Raw genomic sequence first — 13,320 nt, forward strand, 5'->3', positions numbered from 1 at the left:
CACTGCTCTCCTGATATCAAAAATGTAATCTGGTTTGGGTCACTTATAATTCACAAATGACATGTCAATGTTTGTTATAGAGGTATCGTGATACATTGGATTAGGCTACATACACAAAGTAAACTAATCTGAATTGAAGATTTTTGGATTACTTTCTTGGAATAGCTTTAGAAATATGGCACCCATACTTACAATAATGGACGCATTCACAGCAATTTGAATCCCCCAAATATTCAGCCTTTCTTTTATAACATGTTTAATGCAAATATTATTGACTTTGCACATTCAGCATTTCATTAGTACACATTATTTATCATGAATACACAATACAAAATTTGCCATCTTTTAAAGATCTATGTCAAAGTGTTTACATAATCTTTGTATTTCCTTATAATTAAAGTGATCTTGGCTAGAAGTTTCACACTGCTGAACAAAGCAGATTGTCTGTTTATTATTTAATAATTAAGTTTTATTAGTAGTCATTCTCGTGTATGACCCCTAGGAGATGCTACAGCCCCACACACATCAATGCAATGCAGTTAGGAGTATTTCTAGGGATGTTCTGCCAGAGTGAATTTATCCATAAAGAAAAGGTTAATATCTACACTCCTTTATTAAACATCCAAATACGTACATATATTAGCCTGGGACCACGAAGCACCGAGTTTTCAAAGTTTAGTATGAGAGATATTTTGGAGTACAACTGAACTCATTTTCATCTATAAATATGTAGAACTGCAACTTCTATTTTGGTGAATGCAATGCATCGTACCCTTTTCCCACCATGATATTTATGGCTGTGTACTTACTTACGTTTTGGCTTTGAGTTCTTTGGACACAAATAAAGAAGTGTCAATTCTAGTCTAATAATTCTCTGGCATACACAAATAAATTGACTTTGTCTTTTAGGATTGCAAATCAGGAATATTTTTTGGTCTCATAAGAGTTTTAAATAAAGACACTTGCTTTAAATAATAACATTTTCCAACTGAAAAGCCATACAGGTTACATGGAATTTTTTATGTGAAAAACACACTTCCATATTTATTCACCCGTTATACAAGTAGAGATACATCATACAGTATATACAAAATCTCAACATTAAAATATCAAAAGAGACGATAATACAAATATTTTTCTTTCTTTCTATAAAAACCTTTCTTAAAATAATACAAAATATGACAGCGTCTTTGGACTAGCTCAAAAGTTCAAGTCAGCTATTATGTGTTTCTTGTAAAGGCCGATATTTAAAAACTTGGGTGTGAGGTTATTTTGAAAGAGCTACATGTGCCAAGCATGTATAGGTTCTCTAAGACAACTTATGCCCCTGTGCCTTTAAAAGTAAGCATGTGCAAGGACCTTTGTGTGCCTACATGTAAGAGTGTGTGAACGATTTGTGACTCTGGTGTGCCAGTATCAGTGTACAGATTAAATGCAAATGTTTTTAAGGAGGAACCACAATAAGTCTCAAACAGGTCTTTGAGGAGGAGCATTTGTCCTCTAAAATGTTCTATTTGAATCACAACCATTTATGGAAGTGGCTTTTTATCTGATCACATTTAAAGTGTTATCTCAAACATAACTTCCTAATGCTCTGCTACACTCTGACTTCAATGTCCTTTTAGTGCCATTAAAACACACCCAAAGGAAATCTAATACTAGTGAGCAGCAAGTCTTTCATTTCCACAATTTGACTATGACAAACATCTTTGCATTAACAAGGAAATGCTCAAGATTGCAGCAATATTTCTCAGTCCAATAGTCATAATGTGAGAGTCCCAGTGTTGAGTACTGGCAGTATCTGTGCTTGTGTGTTACTGGAGTCTCATACAGCTCTGTGATACACATGTAGTCTGTTCCTCCATCTCCGGGCAGGGGACGCCAGCATTGGCCGGCCGCAAGAGGATGTACCGTGTGCGGTGGCGGACACCACCTCTGGAGCAGGAACCAAGACACAAGCCCCAGGATGACCAGAGAGACACTTCACAGTCCAATGGTGTCGCTGTATCAAGGGGAACGAGATGTGAGAAAAGTACAGTATGGGTGAGTAAAGAGAGGAGAGCAAAGAAAGTACAAGTACAAACCTCTTCATAAATAATGTTTGTATTTGTATGTTGTTGTAGCATCTGTAGATAATGCAGAACTCTCAAAGTTGGACCATATTATAACTTTTACGCAGGCATGACATGAAAATTCCAGGTCACATTGAGTGAAAAACATTTTTTTAAATCTTTTGTAATCATAAATTAAGGTCCCCCTGCATCAATAAAGTACATTTTGAAAAATAACAGAAATTGTGTGAGTCTGGTCTGTCCTACATAATTATTCCTGTCACTTCTCTACCATGATTGGGATACACAGCTTTTTCAAGTTTCCCATGATAGGATAAACGATTAATGAACATTCTCCAATATCAACTTTTTGTCACAATGTTTGATTAAATCCTACATCGTCCCATCCATACCCTCATGCAATGCAAATCAATTTAACAGGATTTATCATTGTTGTTCATTAACCTGTGTTCCCCAATTCATTTAAAAGCATCATGATTACATTCCAGGTAATAGTTTTGGGTAATACTGATGTTGGGAGTCCTGTGGTCTTACCTGAGAAGTGCCGGGGAATGATAGAGTTTGGCAGAATATGATTGGACATTGGGGTTTGACGGTCAGATGATCTTCTCTGTCGCGTGATCTTTATGCTGGCTATAGGTGGAAGGTCCTTTAAACGTGGATAGTAAAAGGAGTTGGCTGGATGGTTGGGCATCTCAGATGTGATCTAAACAAGTCAGCAAAGAACAGTCAGGCATAATTCATCAGGAGAGCTGGCTCAAGTTCAAATACACAATTGCCCACTATAAAACACATGGAAGGATAGATGGTCTAATATGTAAGAGAGGCCCTATTTACCCCAAATCAATTCGGGTTAGGCATGAAGGCAGCCAAGCAATTACTTAAGTGCAGACAGCTTAGAATGACGCCCCATTCCCATGCTGTTAATTTAAGAAGAGGACCCTTGCCTCACTGTGGAATGAATGACTAAATTAATGAGTTCATGAGGAACCAATGAGGATTTTTATAGTTGTGAAAACTGCAATGCCTCACCTTTGTGATGTTTTCTTGGGGGATGGTGGGGAAGTTTGGAGAAGAGAAAGTGAATCCACTGTCAGTTCCTGCATCATAAGGCTGGAGGTCAACAGTCACTTCCTGTTTCCACTGGCTGCCTTCGCAGAGGTTAAGGCTGTCCACACCGACAAACCAGTCGGGGCTGGGGATGATCTTCACCATCAGGGACAACTGTCGGAAAAAAAGGGAGAATAAAGTTAGATCAAACTTTATTATTAACATACATTTTACAGGTAGACAGACAGTAGAAGGAGCAATAAAACAGCAAGATTAGACACGCAAATTAACAGATTATGTTTATAAACCTAAATTACTTCATAAAATCAGTATTTATTAATCATTTTGATTTCTCAAACATCTCAAACATGACTGTAACAAATTGAAGAGCAAGGATGCTAACTTATAATCATTTGTATGCTTAAGTTAAACTAAGATGGTGAACATGGTAAACATTATAACTGCTAAACATGTACGTGTTAGCCTTTAGCCCAAGGGACTGCTGTGCTAAAGCACATATGTTATTTATTTATTTTCCAAGACAATTGTTTTGATGTGGATCTCTGGTCTTTATTTGCGTTGTCAAATTATAACTGTAAATTACACTTAAACACAATTGTAGTGAAATACTTAATTCACGAGGAGAGCTGTGCATAGAAGAGGTAAACTAATAAGGACAGAAATGAGTTTAACACACACTCATGTCATCCTGATTTATAAACTTTGTACCTTGTAATACAGGCACTGGGGACTGCATGTGTGCGCATGAATGCACCCACTCAGTTTCCTGTGCGGAGTTAGACTCTGTCTCCTGTGTGATGGATGTTTCCTGAGAGCTGGTGACCTCATACAGGAAGTGGCCTGGGGGTCAGCATACACTGAGGTGGCCGACGCCCAGAAAGCAGCTAATTTGAAGGCCAATGCGGACCACTCTTTGAAGACTTGGACCGATTTGCTAAGGGTTGGTTGGGTGGGCTGGGAAAGCTTTGAATGGAGAGGAAAGGGCGGCCTAGAGTAAAAGGATAGGAGAGAGCTGGAACAGACATCAAACCAGTTCAACAGGCAGATAGGACCACTCGGGACAGAAGCAGGTAGTCAGCTTTACACATGGGGTCTGTTTCTGGCCCGTGACACATGGCAAGAAACAGAGACACCAAATCAGAAGCAGCTTTGTTGCTTTTCACAATCGTTCCCTGATCCCCTCTTTCCTTCCGTCCTTCCTTCCTTCCTTCCTTTCCTCCTCTGCTCTGCTAACACCACTGCCTCCTCTTGTCCTTTTTCATGCTCGTCTCAAACAACACATTTCCTATCCTGCTATATCCATTTGGTCACTCAACAAAGATGTCTACTCAGTGGAATCCCTTGTTACTGCCATGATCAGTCCTTGGTGGTTTGCAATAGGCCAGCATGTACTTTAGCACACAGATACTCAAAGCTCCCATGAAACCTCCCTCTTTCTCCATCTCACCAAATCTTCTGCAGAGCCGCGGAGAGAACGAGTCGACCTAGGAAACCCACGAGTCCAGTTGCACAAACACCTTAATGCTCGTTCGTTGCTGTCCCATTGTCTGTGGCGCCACTGATACAAAATACTTTCATGATAATGCCAATTTCATCCTGCATGGTACTCATTTGCTGTTAATTCTGTGTATCTGTTTTGAATTACACATATAACAGGAATAACAGGAGGCTCATGAATATGGAGATAGAAATCATATGTGTTTGGGATTTTTGAGGCATTGCGTATGAATGTTTAGTTTGTGGGGAACAGGATAAGGATGGGATTCATACATGAGTGTGCAAGAAAGAGAAGCATGAGGACAGAAAAGAAGAACAGCAGATGAAGCTGTAAACATCATGCAGCCTCTAACTGTGAGGTTTGAAAACAAACACAAACACAACTTATTGTTGCCGCTCTGTTAGCTGATCTAAAACCAGACGGATCCATTTTAAAGCAGCCACAGACAAGATAACAAGCTGTCGAGCTGCTGTTTTTGACAAGTACTTAGCAAAGATGCCTCAGACAGGGATTGTTTATGTTTAAGGAACAAAAGAACACAGGGGCCTTATTTTTAAGGCCCCTGTGTTCAGGGAGTGGAATAACCAATAAACACATGTAGGTCACCAGACTTTCCCAAAAATTCCAGTGAAGTTCCGCCCTTCATTTTCAACTTGTTTATCAGGTACATGTTTTACACATTAAGGATAATTAATTTCAAGTTTGACTGTCTGGATAGTATGACACATTTTTCCACAGTGCCATAACTCATTTCTACTTTCAAATCTGCCTTTGTTTAAACCCTAAGATCACATTAAGTTATCCCAACTATCCAAAACACACTCACTTTGCAGTGGCAGTGGTAACCTGAAGTCCAACGTTGAGCAAAGTTGGCATCGAGTTTGAAGCAGTCCACCTTTATAAGCTTTAAGTGAGGCCAAGAAATAGTCCAGCAGATAAACCAGTGGAACATAGCACAATGTAATGTTGTACTCTTATTCTTTACAAGTTAATAAATTGTGCACATTCTGTACCTGTCATACTGATCTAGGATAGCTGTTTACCCTGTTTCCAGTCTTTACGCCAAGCTGAGTGGCTTCTTGCTATAGCTTCATATCTACCCTACAGAGTAGCCTACGAGTGTTATCGATCTTCTCATTTAACTCTTGAAAGAAAGTGGATAAACTTGTTCCCCACATTGCCAATCTATCCCTTAAACTGTACTTAATCCTGAGCTCCCAGAGTTCAGAATCGGGACAGGCAGCAGACGGAGGGCAGACCGCGCAGGATGGATGTGGGAGTTTGTGGCTGCAGGGCTTCAGCACTTGGGCTAAACATAGTCTGATTGGATAGTGGAAAGAAGTGGTGAAGTGGTTGGTTGGAGAAGGATGTTTGGATGACGTTATGAGGAGGCCCGGGTCACAGGATGACTCAATAGATTTTGTCAAAGTGTGTGTGACAGACTGTGTCTGAGCATGTGTGTCATTTGAGAATGAGCTTTTAATTGTACGATGTATTTGTGCCTACCAGTGAGTTTCGAGGCTGAGTGAGCAACTCTGTGGAGCTGTGCCCGATGCCGTTAGGGATGCCGGCAGTTCGATACATGCCGCTGACCGCACGCCTCTTTCTGGCCTCCTTCGCCGCCTTCATCAGTTCCACCGTCACCCCGATTTCAGAAAAGTTCTGCACCCCTGCACTGGCTGGAGCACCCTCCTCCCACAGCCGAAAATGGCGATTATGGCTTACCGCTATTTGGGAGAAAAGAAACACAAGAATGAGGCGAAGACAAGAGTAAGATGCTTATTCACTGGAATGCATATCAATGTCATACCACAGAGCCTTAGCCAGACGGTGAGATCATTTCCACCTCGGAGCCTGTGTCTATTTCTATGGCTGCCTCCTACATCCTGCAATTTAAAAGACAATTCTGAAGGAATTGCCCACATGCATGTCTTATGGCATTATTGCACAGATATAGTTTCATTTTTTCTTCATCTATCACTGATAAAACCACGACACAGGCTGGAGCAGCCAGGAGACGGGGCAGGATGTCAGTGTTTTTAATCATTGTGAAAACCCTTATTGATACTTTTCATTCCCTTGGGCCAACAGAACCATTTGCTTCACATTCTCATATTTAGGTCTGGTTATCTAAAAAGTCTGTTGAGAATCAAGGGACTGATTTGGGTTTAATTGTTTACACCGCAGATTCTGAAGCTCCGTATTATTGAAACCCACAGAGCCACTGGCCCAGTCCGGTGGGTGTAAGGGCAGGCTAAGGTTAGCCAGAACACGCTGACAAATGCTCTGAAGGTTCTGCCTTACCTCACTTTACAGAGCACATGCACAACCTTTATTTATACTTAAACACTCTTGACACATGTGTTAACACACACTCAGCCCCACACACACACAACCTGCCCAGCACACTTCACACACTATCTTCTTTCTTCCCTAACTGCCATTACTTACGCACTTAATTGCATTTCCATCCTGACAAATCTCCCACAAGCGTCAAGACCTTGAAACTTGAGAACACGTCACATTTAAGCCCCACCAAGACATTAAAACCCACTTCCTGACCTGCCTTAATTGCTCGTGTTTTTTCTGTGACCATGACAAACTCCATTCCCACTCTTCTCTGGCAGTGTCCTTGTTCCTTCGCCCCCAGGTCTTCACAGTAAAGCAACACAAAACTATCACACCCTTCAACAGGTTATGCTTTTATTTGTGCTCCATTTCCTCCATTTCCCACCATTTCTTGGCCAATACCAGCACACTGTCAGCCCATTGAGGCCCTTCTGTTTTGCTTTGCTTGTGACAAAGCCCATTCGTTGCCCCCCTCCAGCACCAAAGGGACGTTACAAGCCGCCACAATGGGTGTGTGGATCTTCGGGGCCTGTTTCTGTGTGGAGTAAGTGGCCCGTCATCCTGTGGCAGGCTGGCAGAGCACGAGAGGGAGAGCTAGAAACCAGACAAAGCCACTGACGCCACAGACACTGATGCACAAGACACACACACGCGCGCGCGCGCACACACACACACACACACACACACACACACACACACACACACACACACACACACACACACACACACACACACACAAACATCTGTCATCCATTCCATGCTCCCTGGATTGGGGGGGGAAAGCAGAATAGAAAGGCCTCAATTGCTCCTTCAATGTGACCCCACCACACCCCAGCTATCATCACCCACCTTCACCAGCCTCTAAACCACTACTCCAGTGTTTAATGCCATCACTGTGGTAGACCAGCAGAAAGGTTGGGATGTTGAGTGTAGGGTTGAGTAAACAAAATTAAGAAATGTCTGGATAGACGTTAGAGAAAACCCCACCTGGAAGCATTTAGACCATCTTTCTTATTGCTTCTTGTCTAATGTCTTTTAACCGTGGTCACTATCACAGCGATTGCCACCACAGTGGGAATGGTTTGTCGTCTCTTTAACACATAGCTAGGCATGGGAACGTTTTGACTAAGCAGGGTTTAAAAACAACCTTTGACTCCTTACTTCGTCTAAATATCATCTAAATTCAATGATTTGCCAGGTTTTTGAGGTAAAACGTTGGCTGATTTTATAGAAACCAAATGCTTTGTGTTCCTCACCTATGAGTTTGGACCACTGTGCAGGTGGCCGGAACAGAGGGTACTGCTTGGGGAAGGCATGTGGGCTCCAGTGACCTGTAAAGACCAGGATGTAGGAAGCAGGGCCCTTGGCTGTACATTCGGTCCCATTGAGTGGTCGCAAAGGCCCGGCAAAAGTGAGGCAAAGCTTCAGAAGGACAATGAGCAGCTGCTGCAGCCAACCGCAGGTCAGGTGCTCTGATGACATCATCTAAAAGAAATGGAGATAAATGGTTGTGAATTAGTTTTCATGATTAACATTAAACGTTTGGTGCATTTTATGTTCTATTTTTTTTACGTCCGTTACCACTGCAACCCATACCAACAATAATCGGATTCCGTCTTTTTCTTTCTCTTGGACTACTAAACTGTTATTGATACATTTATATGGATGCACTTTGCTGATCGAGTCATCTAAAAAATATCCTGCTCATGCTTTATAACAAATATTATTCTCCTGTAATTAAAGAACTACATAGCCCACAACATGACTCATATACAACACTGCTGCTTATTCTTATTAAACATTTTCACACAAATTTGTTTTATAGTTTTGGCAGCTAACCCCAACCTTGGCATGACATCGTTTTCCATCAGCAAGCAGATGAAAGGATGTTGACATTTAGGAAACCAAACCCAAACAAAATCAGTAAAAAAGAAGGAAATTCCATGTGCCTGCCCTCATATCTCAACACAACAATTTTATCGCAGAACAAAGCTGATTGAACTCGTTGACAATGGAGGCTTTGATTTATAAAAAAAAGAATGCCCCAATCCCCTTGGATTGTATGTGTGGTTAACACTCCCCGATGTTAATGTTTGCTACAGAAGCCGGCCTAAAATAAAACAACACGGATGACATCTCTGAGAATAGATGGAAATCCAGTCTGCTCTGCTGCTCTACTGACCTCACCGACTGACCATCCACTGACCGCCGGCTGCTGAGTCAGACGACTCCATTAAGAGAGGCAGAGAGGGGAGCAGGCCATGTGCAATAAGAGTGCTTCAAACACATGTGAGCCGTTGTGTAGGGTAAGACAAGGGTTTTTGCTTGATGACAAGGGAAATGAGCTACTTGTATCCGCTATGCAACCTCCCCTTACCTCTGAAAACGAATCCTTCCATCTCAATCCTCCTCTACACCTTCTACGCCCAAATTCACGATCTATCTCCGCTCTACAGACTTTATAATGGAGCAAGAACTACAAACAAACTATTCTATTGTCTTTGAGATCTGTAACAAACCCCCCATCTTAATGTACCCCAGACTTGTGCTTTTAAAGCTGTAAAACAATAATGGCAACCACCAAAGTAATTTGGCAACCGGTTGACACAGTTTTATTGTTTCCATAAAAACATTCAGAAGAATAGAGACGTCATTTGTTTGAGTGGTGTTTTTGTTCAATTTGCAGCTCTGAAGACCAACGTACGTTTTAATTACTTTGGGCAAAAACAAACTGCAAAGTGTTATATCTCTGTTTTTCCTATTCATTCGCTTGGCCAGACGTAAGCGTGTGGAGATCATGTGCTGGTGAGCGTGAGTTTATGTCTGTCCATTGTTCATCTTGCATAATAATGTACTAATCAGGCAAATATTTTCAGTGTTCATTTATGACTGTATGCTCAAGAGTTCTTATGGTTGGGGTGAAAATGCAACCATATTTTATAGAAAATTTGATACGCCATTTTCTGCTGAATCCTAACCTGGGCAGGCTGTGAGCGATCAACTATTGTATGAGTTCAAACCTTTTCCCAGGGATATGGAATTATTCCTCTGTGTGTTTTTTGGCTACGGTAAGACAATGGTGGTTGTATTATTTTCATCAAAGATTAAAGCAATCTTCATTTCAAAAAGGGCTCAAAGCAAAAGCAATCATGTTTTTGGGAGTATCGGTTTAGCCAATGAACCAAGCGCTGACTACAGAAGAGCGCATCCTCTAATGTTGGCAGGAGGAGAGCATTAGCCGAGGACAGCAGGGTCCTACGGTGAGTTGGGCTAATCTGAGCAGACAGCTGCACAGATTACAGGAGAGAATGCCTATTGAGTGAGACGTTCAAACGTAAAATTCTGATAAGATTACGGTGTAGACAGGGGACAATCAAACATTACAGCAGGGGTCAATGCAGACACACCTGGCTGAGATCTACACCCTGAGTGCACTTTTTCTAAATGGCAGATGTTAGAGCTTTCAGATAACCGGTTATGACTTGATGACAGATACATTTCTCTGTGTTTGGGAGAACGACGTTTTGTGGCTGCGGCCTTGAGTGGCGTTTCTATGGGATACTTTACTATAACTAAACCTCCAAGCAGCTGCAGAATGCAGACGGTTAAATTTGGGCAGGTCACACACACACAACTGATGCATGTTACATTCATGTCCAGCTGCACATTGTCCCTGAAGTCTATTTACAGAGGTCAGATAGTATTACTCTGCTGCAAAACTCCAACTCTAACTCTTCGGACCGCAGCCTATGACATCACTGTGTGCTTTATCATTATTTACTGTCTCCTATTAATGTATATAACCACAGCACAGTTTTAACAACCCACTAGGAAAATACCTTGAGTACAGAGAAACGCAGAGCCCAGCTTTGATCTCACTGCTCAGTCATCTGATCATTACACAGGCTGCTCAGCAGGAGGCAGATACAGCTCGTGGTTGAGATGCCTCAGATGCAGCGAGTTCTTAAAAAGTACCTTTCTTTCATTCTGTTTTTGTCACACTGATAGTATTGAATTGTTCACACTTGTGACTGAGCTGTGTGTTCTCGGGTTAATGGAAGTTCACCACATGGAGGTTTTTCACATCAGTATGTGATGTTAACTGCTACTGTCCCGTCTGCTCCTTCTCTATGTTTAGAATATAAAGAAGGTCAGGCATGCCACCGACTGCCGCAAAGTTACAATTTTTACGCACACATTCCAGGCAGGGGCATAAACTAGAAATACCCCGCATGAGATTTGATGCACACCGAACCTTTCTTTTTTTGAAAATGTTTTTGTTTTAAATGTGATACCTGTTACTAAAAAATGAATCAGACTCTACACTAAGATTTTGATCCCTTTTGATTATTTTCCCTTAGAGCTTGTCCCACTGATACTAAAAGGCATTTTTTGAATTCCCACACTGACCTTTATCAGTCAACACACACAGGCCTGCGACCAGCAATGTCTGAGCTGCAACTCCTGAAAATACTTATACAGTTATAGTAATAGACTGGACGGTGTTTATTGATGCTAACAGAGGGCACGCGGTTATTTTCAGTCGACACAAGGTTTATCTATGCACTCAAACAAAACAGACCTGCTCTCGCCAGTCAACATAGACAGACACACACAGCAGTTTTTCTGTCAGACACAAGATACAATAAAACAAGGGGGATGTGGCGCGGAGCCAAATGTGGCGGCTGCCGCCCCATGGGCACCTTCTCTGTGTAATTAGAGCAGACTCATGCAGCGATAAACACACATTCATCTCAGCTCATATACACAGGCATGCAGGTATGCATGCGAAAGCACAGATTTGCGCTCACAGCGGGAGTTATATTTTTAACTAGGGGATGGTGAGGAGGTAATTTGATGTTTTTCCTTAAGATACAAAAAAAAAACTGTTGTTGGGGGGGGGGGCAGTGGTAGTTGCATGGGTGAGAGAATAAATGCAGGCATGCATCACAACAGGAGGTCAGAAACTTGACTTTTCAAGTTTAGGCGGAGGTGAGTCAAGAAAGTTTAGACATCAATGGATAAACAGAGCATGTACCTGTATATAGTGTAGAAACGTAACCAATGAGGCTAAAGCAACTGTGATGGCAATGTGCAAATACATTTAATTATCAATATAAGATAAGTTGTGTGAAATCAGTGCAATAGTTAAGGGTTGAGATACATGAACAAATACTTTCAATACAAAGGTTGCAATTCTAACAAACAACTATAAACGTGCACATTATTCTCTATGTTGTGAATTCAGTGGTGGAAAATAGATTCAAAAGATTTTGTGGTACAATGTTGTCATACTAATACACAACTTGAGTATTTCCATTTGATGCTAATTTATACTTGTGCTCACATGTCAGAGAAATGTTTTCTAATCTTACACAGATCACTGACGGCAGTAGTCCGGTTACTTTGCAGGCTATGATTCTACACCTCATGATGCTTTTGGAAAACATATAATATACTATGGATACAATCACTCAAGCAAGAAGTTAAAATCATCACCTCATGTCACCTTTACTGAACATTTCCTGCAGTACTGCATGCCTTTACTGAAGTCTCACATGTCCAAAGAAGCATTCACGCTTACATGTGCACTCTCAGGCTCTCGTGCGGTACCATGATAAATGAATGGAGTCTCTGTGTGTGTGTCCTACCTGTTTTGGGTAAGCCAGTCAGTGGCAGGATGAGAAGCTGCAGAATCACACCGTTGGGACCTGAGAGAGGATACAGCTCCACTCTTCCTCTCTTCCTCTCCTCTGTAACCGGCTCTCTGGTGCAGCCTTATCAACCTTTATCCCTCTATCCTGTGTCTTTCTACCCTTTCTCTCCTCCTCACTCCTCACTCTCTCATAGTATCTCCTAATATTACCTCTCTTTCCCTCGCTGCCTCTCGCTTTCTCCTCCTCTTTTCTCCCCCTGCCTTTCCTTGTATGGAAAGGCAGTTAACAGCCTCCCTTCTCTCCTCCACTGTCCCTCTCTTCTCTCTCTCTCTTTCTAGTCTTTCAGTGGCTGTGTAAACTCAGCAACCTCATTGCTGACAAGGTAATCAACACCACATTGGCTTCTCTTAACATTCACCACTCAGCATTGTGTATTTTCTTACTCTGTTTTTCTGAGCACACTTTCGGACTCGAGCAGTGTGGGTTTCTGAATAATGGCAGGAGAAATAGGGAGAAATGAGGCATAGGTGTTACGCAAATACACGCAAAATGGATAACCGACGAGTGGAGTCTGTACAGAAGCACAGACTTTTATTTCTGCAGTTCATTTACTGATTGGACTTTGTGGAGAGTCAAAGAATTTTTAAATGGTTGCCGTCTCTTTCCCCCTATT

The 13,320-nt window shown here is 41.7% G+C and overlaps 1 protein-coding gene across 1 annotated transcript; it reads right to left on the bottom strand.

The window, feature by feature from the left end:
* Positions 1 to 206: 206 nt before the first annotated feature.
* Positions 207 to 12,900, bottom strand: spon2a (spondin 2a, extracellular matrix protein). The gene is made up of 6 exons (XM_010781846.1): positions 12,642 to 12,900; positions 8,247 to 8,475; positions 6,148 to 6,368; positions 3,105 to 3,296; positions 2,607 to 2,778; positions 207 to 2,002 (listed from the first exon to the last, which is right to left on the bottom strand). The coding sequence occupies exons 2-6, from the start codon at positions 8,473 to 8,475 to the stop codon at positions 1,815 to 1,817; spliced, it is 1,002 nt and encodes a 333-aa protein (XP_010780148.1). The 5' UTR covers positions 12,642 to 12,900; the 3' UTR covers positions 207 to 1,814.
* Between the last annotated feature and the right edge of the window lie 420 nt (positions 12,901 to 13,320).

Source organism: Notothenia coriiceps, unplaced genomic scaffold, assembly GCF_000735185.1.
Source record: "Notothenia coriiceps isolate Sejong01 unplaced genomic scaffold, NC01 NC01_scaffold00023591, whole genome shotgun sequence".
NCBI classification, from domain to species: domain Eukaryota; kingdom Metazoa; phylum Chordata; class Actinopteri; order Perciformes; family Nototheniidae; genus Notothenia; species Notothenia coriiceps.